The sequence below is a fragment of the Chiloscyllium plagiosum genome, unplaced genomic scaffold, assembly GCF_037043375.1.
Source record: "Chiloscyllium plagiosum isolate Xiang-an unplaced genomic scaffold, Cpla_swu_hap1 HiC_scaffold_31, whole genome shotgun sequence".
Lineage (NCBI taxonomy): Eukaryota > Metazoa > Chordata > Chondrichthyes > Orectolobiformes > Hemiscylliidae > Chiloscyllium > Chiloscyllium plagiosum.
This window is the reverse complement of record NW_028270169.1, coordinates 20795756-20809610: the sequence shown is the minus strand read 5'-3', so window position 1 is coordinate 20809610 and position 13855 is coordinate 20795756. Positions and strand designations below refer to the sequence as shown.

At 39.0% G+C, this 13855-nt stretch overlaps 1 protein-coding gene across 3 annotated transcripts in view; it reads right to left on the bottom strand.

Annotated features, from left to right (window-relative positions):
- Window positions 1-9137: 9137 nt before the first annotated feature.
- The window catches only part of gosr1 (golgi SNAP receptor complex member 1), a 98221-nt gene continuing 93503 nt past the window's right edge, over window positions 9138-13855 (bottom strand). For all 3 annotated transcript variants that reach the window (XM_043718400.2, XM_043718399.2, XM_043718401.2), the window contains exon 9: window positions 9138-11275. In XM_043718400.2, the coding sequence (XP_043574335.1) occupies window positions 11151-11275 (125 nt within the window). In that variant the 3' untranslated portion in view covers window positions 9138-11150. The remainder of the gene's footprint in view (window positions 11276-13855) is intronic.

Sequence of the window (13855 nt, the reverse complement as noted above, 5' to 3'; positions counted from 1 at the left end):
TCGAGATGCTGGTGTTGGACTGGGGTGGATAAAGGTAAAAATCACACAACACCAGGTTATAGTCCAACAGGTTAATTTGGAAGCACTAGCTTTCGAGGCACATTCCAGAGCAGTCAGCTGAAGGTCTGGATTGGCACTGGGGGGTGCCATCTTCGGACGGAGAAAGTCCCAGAGCACTATTGTGAAAATGACTCAGGGAAGTTCTCCTGGTCAATACTAATCCTTTAAACCAATACCAGAGTGAAACAGATGATCAAGTCATTATAGTAGCAGCTGTGGGACCAGCAACAAATGCTGCTCACATTCCATGGAAGACTAAAAGCATGGCTGCCACATTTCCAACAATACAACCACTCAGAAGTACGTAATTGTCTTTAAGTGCAGTGGGATTCTCTATGGTCCTAAAAGGCACTCTAAAGCAAATCTTGTGTCGACACATTATCTGACATGTTACTAATTCCCACATTTATGGGCGGCACGGTGGCACAGTGGTTAGCACTGCTGCCTCGCAGCGCCAGAGACCCGGGTTCAATTCCCGCCTCAGGCGACTGACTGTGTGGAGTTTGCACGTTCTCCCCGTGTCTGCGTGGGTTTCCTCCGGGTGCTCCGGTTTCCTCCCACAGTCCAAAGATGTGCAGGTCAGGTGAATTGGCCATGCTAAATTGCCCGTAGTGTTAGGTAAGGGGTAAATGTAGGGGTATGGGTGGGTTACGCTTCGGCGGGTCGGTGTGGACTTGTTGGGCCGAAGGGCCTGTTTCCACACTGTAAAGTAATCTAAAGTAATCTAATCTAATCTAATTAAAGTACAGAAGCTGCATTTGCAACATGCATTGACTTTTTCTCAACCAGAAATACTACAATTAGCCCCAGCGACTCTAAAGTTAGAAGAAAGGAAAGTGCAGAAGATCTCCCACTGATAGTCACTTTTCAGATTCTTTTTGGAAGAGTATGTGTGTGTGTGTGTGGGCAATTTGACTGGATTCAGTTGTTTTAACCTAACAGGTCTGAACACCCTCAAATCTTTAAGTAGCCATTCCCCCAATGGGAATTTGGCTGTTATGGGGGCAACTTTCATTCATGAGCTACATCCTAATACAAGTCTTTGCCTGTATGGAAAGGATGGAAAATTTTAAATAGGTTGTCAGAACCCAGTTGGCATTTATTTCATTTATACATTACTTGTGCGTTTATACATTACATATTGTAGGTCGATTATGTTAATAAAAGCCACAATTGGTATTGTCACAATTTCTACTCCCGCTTTTGTATCAACAATTAACAGTGCCTATGTAAATAGAGGACTTAAATTCATAATGCAAAAACACACAATGTAGTTGCAGGCTCTGACCATTAAGAGGTGTTGTGCCATAAGTCTCACATCACTGCCATTTTTTAACATATTAAAATAAAATACATTATTTATCAACTACGGACAATGCCAAAGGTTAGAATATTAAATTGTGAATGCATAGTTATAGCAGGTAAGACTGAGAGCAGTAAATTATTAAACAGTGGTTTACAGATGACCTGTTAAGCTGAGCAATGTGGCACCTTGCTTGTTCTTGGTTTCTTCCTAATACAGCTGAAAAGATTCTTGTTACTGTTGTTTGTCCCTTTCAATTGAGTGATGGAGTACCCAATCATAATATGTCATGGTGTTTTGTGCTGTGCTTCTTTGTGGAGAAACAGAGATGGAATAGGAGGACCTGATCCACGTTTATTTTCATTGAATGCATGTTGAGTTTCCCTGGGCTATTTCCCACAGTTATACAATGCAATATTGATAAGGAATGAATTCAGCTAGTCACTGCAGTGAGATGAATCTTTACACTTGCAATTATAGAAGAATTCCAGGAGCTTAGTCCTGCTCAGAACTGTGAGAACAAGCCCAAAAAGAATAGTAGCAGATAAGACTACATTTTCTCAGCAATTATTTCCATTTTCTGCAGCAGGCATTTTCAATAGAAAGGTAAAGTCTGTTACAGACTTGAAACAAAATCACAAGAGAGTGAAAAACAGTCAGGTATCCACCTCCACAGCTTATTCCATCCGCGTCATTTCCATTATGCAACTCCTCAAACTCACCACCTAATCCCTTGTCTCACTCAGTCACCCTCTTGCCGGTGATACACAAGAATGAGGCAGCCCAGAGCACAGCAAAGTTCATCTAACAGGTAGCCCCTGAACCAGATTGTGGGTCACCAAGTTGGGCCTTATTTGGTCAACAACCAGCATTTCTAACACAGGTAAGGCACGTGGAAGACTGCAAGGAGACACACCTTTAATTTGAAGTTAATTCTCTCTAGTTTGCTGGTGGCAACGTCACTGGAAGATTGGAAGAGCAGCAAGCTGCAGAAATGCCTCTACCTTCATTCAACCCAGACACCGGGAACAACCATGAGATGAGGGGGGTTAGAAGATTCCAAGGTTCAGGATGCTTGAAGGATAAATGCGGAAACAAGGCTCGGAGGTCACTGAGCAGGTCAGGGCAACAGCGGCATGTGGGTTAGGTCAGACAAGGCTCCAATTTGGTAGGAGAAAGTGAGGTCTGCAGACGCTGGAGATCAAAGCTGAAACTTTATTGCTGGAACAGCACAGCAGGTCAGGCAGCATCTAGGGAACAGAAGATTCGACGTTTCGGGCACATGCCCTTCTTCAGGAATGAGCCAATTTGGTAAGCAAGAGCAGACTCAACCCCTCAAACCTGCTCTGCCATTTAATATGATCACAACTGATCTTAAAGCAGCCTCAACTCTGCTTTCCTGCATGCTCTTCATCACTCTTCAACCAATTACTAATTAAAAATCTATATCCTCAAATTTACTCTATGACCTGGCTTCCACCACACTCTATTATATTGAATTCCATAGATTCATGACCCTTTGAGAGAAATAATTTCTTGTCTGTTTTAAACCTGCTACTCCTTATCCTAAAACTACAACCCTTTGTTCTAGATTGTCCCACATGAGGAAACATCCTTTCTACATCTACTTCACCAATCCCTTTTAGTATCTTATACATCACAATTAGCTCTCCTCTTAATGCTTCTAAACTTGAGTACAGAACAAAACCCCTCAATCTCTGGAATCAATCTAGTGAACCTCTTCTGAGTTGCCTCCAACATAACTACATCCTTCTTCAAGGGGATCAAGTCTGTATGCAATACTCCAGGTATTGTCTAACTAATGCCTTATACAGTTGCAGCAATAGCTCCCTTCTATTATACTATCTACCTGCCAAAATTCTACTTGCTTTCCTTATTACCCGCTGTACCTGCATACTAGTTTTCTGCAATTAATGCAGAAAGACATTTTCCAAGCTAAAGGAGCCTAAAACAGGTTATGACATTTGGAGACATCGAAGGAATAGTTCTGAAAATCTCAGAGGAATGGCCAATTTTGTGACCATGGTCTGGTGTGAGTATACAATTAGTTTATGAGCACTGAGATGGGGAAAGGATTCTGAAGATATCTTGAGTTTCACAAGACTGACAGGATGTTGGAGTATTTGACAGAGTTATTCTGGGATTTAAGACACCTTTTGGAAGGGGAAAGCAAAGAAAATGGGATCCAAAATGTGCAGGTTCTTTGCAAACCATCAAGTTGCAATCTACCCTCCCACTTCATTCTCATCCACCAGTTTCTGTCTGACTTATCTCAAGCCTGTCCTAGTACTCCCAATTACACCCTCCCTACTTGCTTTCCCTATTGTCAATTACTTCCATTCTTTATATTACTGTTTTAAATGTTCAGACTCCTTAAAATGAGGAGATGCAGTGCAGTGACTTATAAAATCTTCCACAGTGCTTGTAAAATATGGCAAACCAAATTGCTTATGCAATTTCCATTTTTGTAGAAAATGCTAATTCTTAAAAATACTTAGCCGGATTGCAATAGGATTACAGTTCTTTAAAAACATCTTCTGAAGTCTTTGACAATTTGACCCACCATTTCTTTTGAAGTCTTTGGGGCAGAAAAAAGTTGCTACACTGATTGTGGGATGGCTGTTTTTGCAAATTATGCCTGCCATGTGAAAACTCACATGCTTTCTCAAAATGCAGGCATGTTATTGAGAACTCTCAAAATTGTTGGGATAAGTATTTGAAAATGAGCATTTATTTTCTAAAAACATGACTTCCCATTTTCATGTTTTCAAATCTCATTTTGTCTCAATTCTTTGCATTGTACATTCCTGTTTTGTCTTCCTTGTACACAGAAGGCAAATGTTCGTGGCAAGGCCAGCATTTGTTGTTCTTTAGAAGCATTCAGCTCTACGTTTTTATACAATATGCAGTACGCAAAGAAAAAATGTAGAAAGAGAAAGCCTCATAACAGATGTACTTGAGTACATCTTCAGAAGTGCTCATTAACTGCTAGAAATTAGGTTGCATTACAATAGATAGTTTTTCTAAACACATTATCCTAAATGTTAAAGATAATGGAATCAGATACAAAGAGAAAAACATGAGCTGTAATCTTAAACAAGGAAATTGAGTTTTGTTTTTGCAAGATGGCAGCAATACAATTTTCATAATGCAATTTTGTCACCACAAATTTCAAACTGAATGTTATAATTAAAACTGGGAAACAATGTACAGAAGCTATTAACCATTTCTTGAAAAATAAAAATTTAAATTCACAAGCAAATATAATTTAACACAGATACAGCTAATCATAGGGCTCAGATTTCATTTTACAGGTAACTCCTTATGATTAATAACTGGCATTTTCTACAATATCCTACACTATACACCAATGAGCGACAGAATATTGTCTTAGTTCACAAGGGTCTTCAATTATACCAATGGGGGCGCGATTGCAAAATGAAGCCTGTCATTCCTGCCTGACAATAGAGTATACAAAGGTAAGTTTGGAAGTCTACTCTGAAAAAAATTGAAGACGTTTGCATGCACTACAGGTACATACTTTACAATACCTAATACTTCCTCTTTTGTAAAACCATATTGACTTTGATCAAGTTAGGATTGGCTAAGCGAGTGATTGAGACTGTTTAAAAACAAAAGACACCAGCATTTTACCATGATTGGGCCAACTAGTTGCCCAACTTTCTCTTACCTTCTTTTTTAGAATTGAGATGCTAGCAATCTCTGCTTACTGCTAACCCGTTGCATTAGTTCTAAAATCTGGGGAGTTTTGAAGAATGAACCGTGTCCAACTACCACTGAGGCCACCTTACTGTAGGAAGTTGGCCAGAATTCGGAGGATAAATCGGACTTTAGTACCGTAAGTTTCTTGAATACGTTCGTTGATTATTACCTTGCATTCACCATTTTTATTAGTCCCTTGCTTATTCCCTATTTTTCATTTGATTTGTGTCTATTATGAAGACTCACATTACTTCACCTCCAAAGGTAGTTTCTCATGCCTCCATCTGTAAAAGAACCAATCCTTACTTTAGCTACTCTCCTTTTACATACGTATACTTGGAAGTAAATAAGAGCTTTACATGTTTCCTAGTAAATGCTCATTCTATTTTATCCTGGTCACCAAACATATTTTCTTACTCTCTCTGCCAAAGGGGGTCTATGGTACAGTCCCCACCTTTGGGCCAGGTTTGAAATCAGGCCTCATTTGCCTCAAAAGGGGTGTCAAACTAATCTGAACAGGACAATTAAAAAGTACTGGCTCACCATTCACACATTTCTGCAATTGACAATTTGATCAGCTATTCCTTTAATGTCAAGTTTGATATACTCATCTCACCACAGCATTTAGTCACTGGCAGCTCCGATGCTCCCCATGTTTGACTCTACCTTCACTCCTTTGTTTTCAAATCACTGTTAACCCTCATGTTCAAACAACTCTCAAGTCATCTCCAACCTCTTTCGAGACCACAAAAATGGTGTTACTGCTGCTCAAATCTATTTGAAGTTCTTCACTCAGGTTTCCATTCCTGCCTCACCAATGGGACAACTCCTCATTAAAGTTACAAATAAAATCCTGAGTGCAGTGTATTGTCTCAAAATGACATATGTCAAACCTAGTGTTGAGATAAGGCTCTCAAACTGACCTGCTCTCCTGCTTTGGTATGGTGTGAAGATAGATGTGAATAGGCAAATGAAGAAAAATAACCTTTTCTTTCAAAAAAAAAAGTATAATTATTGCAACAGGTTTACATAAGTATAGGTTTACATAAATGCTAAAAACAAATTGATTGCTTGGAACACGTTTTATTACACAATATCGTTGATAAACCAAACATTTGCTAAATTCTATTGTGGTTAAGCTTCAATTCCCTGAAAATATAATACGACAGATAAACTTCAATGCAGTTAACACGTTAATTATATAATTTTTTTCTCGAGTAACTTCTGCTTTTGTATAAAGCCAGTTTATTAAACATAATCCCTTGGTGAAAAGAACATTTGAATAAATTCCTAAATATTTAACTACTGCAGCGTAGCTTAATAAATAGCATATAACAAATGAAGTCCTACAGCTTTAGCATTATAATCAGCAACAGACTGTACTAAAAGCAAATGGCAGATTTAAATCAACAGCATTCCATTGCATTTAATGCTCCTGGCTTCTCGTTGATTTCAAAAGAAATGGAGAGAAACACCAAATAATCTTTTTTCTTGCATATTGCAGCATGCACAAGATACAAGTTTGGCTTTGACACGTTTTACTCAGATAAATTATTTATTGGGTAAACAAAAATACAGGGCACACATTAAAACAATAAAATTAGTCAACAGCTGGACTTATTTTTAAAAAAATCCAAATTCCATTTCGTGTTACTGGTTGGAAATGTAACTTTTGGCAAATTTCTTTGTCAAAGCTGGTTACTTCTGCAACAATTGGCATTCTCCTGAAGAGAGAGACTTTTCTCCTATATATTTCTATTTAAGGCAACAAGAAATGCCAACTTCTTGGAAACTGCACCATCAATTATGTCCTTTTTTAAAAATGGACTTGCATTCAGACTGAACATGTCATGTAGTGAAGAAATAGGAAAAGGTTTCAGGGTGAGAGATGGTACTGATGAAGACTGGTGCATTTTAAATTTTCCATTTACCGACATGATGTACTCAAGTGAAATGTGGCTTTCCCCCACAGTCTGCCAGAATAGTATACCTTCACCTCCTGTTGACTAGTGTGGCATTTCCATATATCAGTGCTGAGCCACAGATAACTTTGAAAGTGATGCCAAGAGTTTGACTGACATCAAAGAACATTTCTCTTTGGACTCTTAACAGGTACCAGAGATGTGAGTGACTTTGTTTCATAACTGGGACTCAGCAAATACTACAGACAGACGTACAGGGCCAGTACTCTTTAATTTGTGCCTCTCAATAATTGCAGTTAAATATTTAAGTTTCAAAATTCAAGCTTTTGAAAGAAAAAATGTCTTTTAATTGTTAGTTAATATATTTCTTTGTAATATCTGTATGGCTCACATATAATTTATCTCCTTGCTGCCATTAGCTGTAATTCCTTCTCTTTTAAAGCAAGAAAACTTAAATGATGCTCTCCAGGCAACACATGACCGAAACAGAATTTATGCAGCAATAGATCTCAGTTCTGCCAGGAATAATTTTTTTTAAAATATGGACAAATACCTATAAATGCTAATCTCAACTGAGGTAAATTTCCCCTTTCAGCTGCAGTTTACTATCAGTCAAGCTTTTAACATTGGTTTGAAAAATTGGCTTAAAGCTGCTGCTCAAGCTACTGAATGAGACATGGTTTGTTACCATTTCTCCAATCTTCATTACTCTTTTCTTCAGATTAATTTGTTTTTCTGGTTAACACTTTCCGCTTGCCTGTTTAATTCAAAATTATTCAACAATTTCAAATGACTGCAATCATTAATCACAATTTCTCTTCTGCCATCAATATCCTTCCTCTGAGCAGGATCCAGGAAGCTACAGATGAGGTTGCTGTGACGTCACAATGGAAAATGGACAGTGAAGAAGGGTAGGAATAATTTTTGGGAAACTATATCCAGTAATAGATTTTATGAGCAAATGGGATTTCAGATAGAGTAATGCTCTGATAATTTAGTTACGTTATTCATTACAACTGAATATTTCAATCTTCCTCAGAAAAATTATACAACAGAAAAGGCACCCCGTGTGAGCTGCTACTGGGTCCGAGTCTGCATCTTTTGGAATTAGCTACACACCTTCATAGCTGGAGGAAGATGGCATGCAGATTAAAAGATACTGTTAAAATCCATGAGGCTAAGGAATTTGGGAAAATCCATACATTAAAAAGAGACCAGACAGAGGAACAATGGATTTGAATGCCATCCTTCATTTACCAGTGTATTTTGTTTGACTACATTCATCCTCGATCTCCTTAACACAAGTAAATCTTCAGAAAATTTTCCAAGGATCAGTTATTAGATTAGATTCTCTACAGTGTGGAAACAGGCCCTTTGGCCCAACAAGTCCACACTGCCTCTCCAAAGAGAAACCCATCCAAACCCATTCCCCTATCCTAAATTTACCCCTGACTAACACACCAAACACTTTGGGCAATTTAGCATGGCCAATTCACCTGACGTGCACATCTTTGGATTGTGGGAGGAAACCGGAGCAGACACAGGGAGAATGTGCAAACTCCACACAGACAGGCAGGAATTGAACCCAGGACCCTGGTGCTGTGAGGCAGCAGTGCTAACCACTGAGCCACCGTGCCAACCATAAAATTTGACATGCAATAAAATGGATCAAAGTGCAAAATGCCTTGAGAAAAGAGGTAGAGAGAGTTTAAATCTTGTTCAGAGGAGAAATGATCAAAACTAAATAGAAATACTGAGTTTGGAGTCAGAGTTATTCCAAAACCAATTAAAATGACCAACAACATTGCTTAGCTTGATTTTAATAAATACTGTGGTAAACTGACCACAGTAGCAGACTAGGCTCCATGGAACATATTCTGGGTTTATGATGCACGTTCAAACACAGACCCAAAGAAATACAGACTACCTGGAATAAGTTTTTTTCTTGAGCAGCAAACCTAGAGATTGAGACATAGCAGCTGAAAGTTATATTGAATTTTCTGAAAAGAACAAGTTATTGCAGTCATCAACATGACTATGAAGCTCCATTTGAATCAAATAGTAATTTCAGGTTCTTACATATAATTGCAATACACCAGCAAACAGGATCACGTAGGATTCTAATTTATTAACAAATTACATACACAGTCAGAGCTCCTCTGTACAATGCAGAAAATACACATTGGTGGAGAAAAAAATTATCTTACAAGATTATTAAAATCTACATTAACAAAATTTCCAGAAGCATTTGGAGAAGCAAATGAGGGAGAGGAAGATGAAGGGCAGTAGAGGAAGGATGGAGGTGGGTGGGTGGATGGGTGGGTGGGGGAGGGAATCCTGAAAAACAAATAGATCTTTGACACCAAAAGCTTTGAAAAGATAAACAAATACAGCGGCTGTGAGAGCTCGATCTTACGGCAGAACTGCACCTTCTTTATGGATTAACTCAACTGTATGGTAAACAAAAATCCAACTAAGCAACTGAACAATATGAATTCAAATGATCCAGTTAGCCAGTCAACTCTTGCTTGCCAGAGTGTCAAGTTAATTCATCAAAGATGCCAAGACAAATAGATCATAGCCTGTATCCAAAAACAGTGAAATGTACAAAAAAAAAGTGTTATTTCTTTCTGAACACACTACTGGAATGATTCATATTTCCAAGCATTAAGTTTTGTACCTGCATGAATTCCAAACCATAACATTTGTATTGGTTACCTCAATCTGAGGAATTGAAACTGACAGTTTGTTATATTCTCTGGAAGTCATTAAGGAGGCCACAGTTAGTGGTTTGTGAGTAAATGTATAGCGATTCAAACACATAATGGGATCAAGGGCAAATCCCAGCCTTAATGCAAATATCTGAAAACAAAACCTAAAACAAATTTTCTCCATTCACTGTGGTGCGGGTTTTCAGTACAGATGTTCTAATATTTTACATTTGTTTTGAAACATAGGCTTTGGCAATAGTATTTTTTGTAGTAATACCCAAATGTGTCAATATATTACACCCATGTGTTTTAAAAAGAGGGTTGAAATTACTTGGTTTATGTGGGATGTGGTTTCATAAGCTTATTTTAATACATTACCAAAGTTTACCAATGGCACAGAGTGAGTTGATATAAATAAGCATAGTACATGAACGCATGACAACTATGTGAAAGTTTGCCATATTAATAAAGCTTTGGGATACTGGATAAACAACTGAAAGTTTATGACTGAATGGATGTCTAGATATATATTTTTAAAAATCTTGCTTTTGTTTTCTCTTCCATGAGAATGGGTAAGTTTGGTATTTGCTCCTTGGTCTTGGCAATGGCTGCTCTGCAACCAAATCAGTTGAATTTAACCCATTCATCTGAGTAAACCAGAAAGTGCTCTGGCAACATCTTGAAGTGAGAAACAGAGCTGATGTTTCAGCCTGCAACTATTCACTGAAACTGGCTCTGACTAAAAGTCATCCACCTGATTCTACTTTTGTTTTCCTCTCTGCACATGCTGCTGGATCTAAGTGTTGCTGCATTTTGTGTTTTTATTTCAGATTTCCAGTATTCAGAAAATTTGGCTTTTGCATTCATCTGGGTGAGAGAGCAGACAATGGACATGCAAAGCCATCAAAAGGAGCAAAACCATGACTTACACAGCATACAGATACACAAATGTTCTGCAGGACCATAGTGTATGAAAGTAATTTTATGTACACATTGTATATGCTCTTGAAAATACACTTGCATCAAGATGGATGATTCAAAGAACAGTTTTTTTCTTCTAAATTGGTCTATGTAATTGCTCAGAAATGATATAGTAACTTTCAATCTGGATAATTGAGATGGCGAAGGAAGTGTTAACAGATTGCATTCTAAAGCATCCTTTCACAAAATGTAATGAGCTATGTTTCAAAATTATATATTCCAAGAGCATAATTAATTAAAAATCTGAGGTTTAACATTTTATCATAAACCAATCACACAACTGTAGCCTGCAGGAATCTCTTTTAAAGTATTCCAGTGTAACCTAGATCCATCATACTCAATCCAGTCAATATATGCAGGTCCACAAGTTCCCCACCAGTCTCTCCCCAGTGCTTTGCAGCTGCAGAGAAATCTTATGGAGATGCATTATCAGTGAAAAGCATACAGTAGTAATAGGATAGTACAAATACCAATAACACCTCCCAAGATTAACGTGTCCCTGCGTTTTCTCAAATTTATCCTCTGAACCAGGTTGTTAATGGCAGGAAATCGGTCTGGAATTGTTGTTAAAGAATCTGAAATAATTGTGTTTTCAATTCATTAGAAAAACATCTTGACACAAAACAAGGAGCTTTAGCCACCCAACCCTGTTTTCTGTTATTTTCTAAAGTACCAGATTCCTCGTTGAGATATAGCTCCATGGATATCAAGAATTCTCTGACTGACTGCACTTCAGATGTGGGACTAGATGTTTATTTGACTGAAGGAGGGTCACATCCAAAATATCCTTACCTAATGCTTTATTCTGATTCTTCCATAGGGCCAGAAGAGGGAATCCTGGCTTGTTTATATCTTTCTGATAATGAGCATTGAGGTGAACTGGATATTTTCCTATTGGCATCTCACCAGAGGTTAGCTAACTTATCATGATCATAGGCTGAATAGCAAACATTACTGCTCCCTCTCATGGCTGCTGAAACAGTAGTAGACTCGCCAACTTTAAGGGCATTTAAATGGTTATTGGATAAACATATGGATGAGAATGGAATAGTGCAGATTGGATGGGCTTCAGATTGGTTGCACAGGTCGGCGCAACATCAAGGGCCAAAGAATGTGTACTGTGCTGTAAGGTTCTCTTCTGTAAGGCTCAAAAATTCATTTTATTGGATAAACTGGATGGATAATGCACAAGTTGATTTTACATTTACCTTTGCCTAGAACCCATTGCAACTTATTTGAAGCTAGAGCTACTTTCACTGCTCACTCTAAAATGTGCATCATGATTAAGTGCATTAACAATTTAAGATGACTGGAGACCAGCTGCAGCTTTCAGAAGGTGAGAACATTCCTACGGCTCCAACCCTAGATTTTTATGTTAAGGTCTAACCTACAGAAATTGTGTGGTAACCCTGCTCATTCAATAGCAATTGCTCAAGCTTCTTTCACTCAACAAATTTCTCCTGATCCTGCCAGTCTGAGTTTCTAACAACATAACTGCCCTCTAAACAACACAGAATAGGTAAAGAGCCCATCATGTTGTTGCAAGTTTGAAGATACATATCAGCCAGACTAGGCAAGGATGGCAGATTTTTTTCCTCCAAAAGGCATTGATGAACTAACTGTCTTTTTTGAATAACCCAGTAGTTTCAGAAAAACCATTACTGATGGTCACTTTTCATTTCAGTTTTATTTAATTGAATTTAAATTCCCCAAATGCCATAGTTTCCCAAATCTCATTTTCCGATTATTAGTCCAAGTCTCTAATTTACTTATTAACTCAGTAAAATAAACACAATGTTAGTTCGCATTTACGCTGAGTGAAATGTTGTGAGACGAATGAACAATGGATTGACTATAGATAAAAATCTAAAGAAAACCTTTGCATCATTGCTAGAATAATTATAGTATTCAAACACTGGAAAACTGCCGTGTAAAATGATTAGTTGCTACATTCTTTAAAAGTTATGTTTTACATATTTTTCTGTGAAAACTGGTACTTTGTGAACCATCTACTCCAACTTTTCCTGAAAGTTCAATACTTTGCATTAAATTTTATGTAGTTCTCTACGTTCAACCAAATTAGTTACTGTATCAACTGAACTGTTTCGCAGTTTGATATATCACAGCTATGCTGTGGAAGACAGCTTAACAAACTTTACAACACACTAGTCTTCCACCTAAGAAATTCTGGATAGACTGACAAGTCCACTAGGAGAAAGTGAGGACTGTAGATGCTGGCAATCAGAGTCAAAATGTGTGGTGCTGGAAAAGCACAGCAGGTCAGGCAGGTCAGATCTGGGAGAAGATGGGGGGAGAGGAGATGAGGAAACTGGTGAAATCGACATTGATCCCATGTGGTTGGAGGGTCCCAAGGTGGAAGATGAGGTTCCTTCCTCCAGGCTTCGGGTGACTAGAAGCTGGCAGTGGAGGCAGCCCAGGAATTACGTGTCCTTGGCGGAGTGGGAGAGGGGGAGTTGAAGTGTTTGACCACATGGTGGTGGGGTTGTTTAGTGCATGTGTCCCAGAGATGTTCTTTGAAACATTCTGTAAGTTGGCATCCTGTCTCCCCACTGTAGAGGAGACCACATTGGGAGTAACAGACGCCAGAGATGAGGTATTCGGATGTGCAAGAAAATCTGTGCTGGATGTGGAAGGATCCTTTGGGGCCTTGGATGGAGGTCAGGGGTGGGTGGGGGGAGGAGGGGAGGGTGGGTTCGTTGGGGTGTTAGTGGGGGGCATGAACCTAACAAGGGGGTCGCAGAGGAAATGGTCCCTGCAGAATGCAGATAGGGGTGGGGAGAGAAATATCTCTCTGGTGGTGGGGTCAGTTAATAAGTGGCGGAAATGGTGGAGGATGGTGCATTGTATCTGCTCCCAGGAGGACCAGTTCCAAAAACGTACAACCCTGATGGCCTCCTTCTTCAAGGCCCGCAATTTCCCCCCCAACCTGGTCAACTATGCCCTCCACCGCATCTCTTCCACTTCCCGCTCCTCCGCCCTTGAGCCCCGCCCCTCCAACCGCCACCAGGACAGAATCCCACTGGTCCTCACCTACCATCCCACTAATCTCCATGTACAGCGCATCATCCGCCGTCATTTCCGCCACCTCCAAACGGACCCCACCACCAAGGATA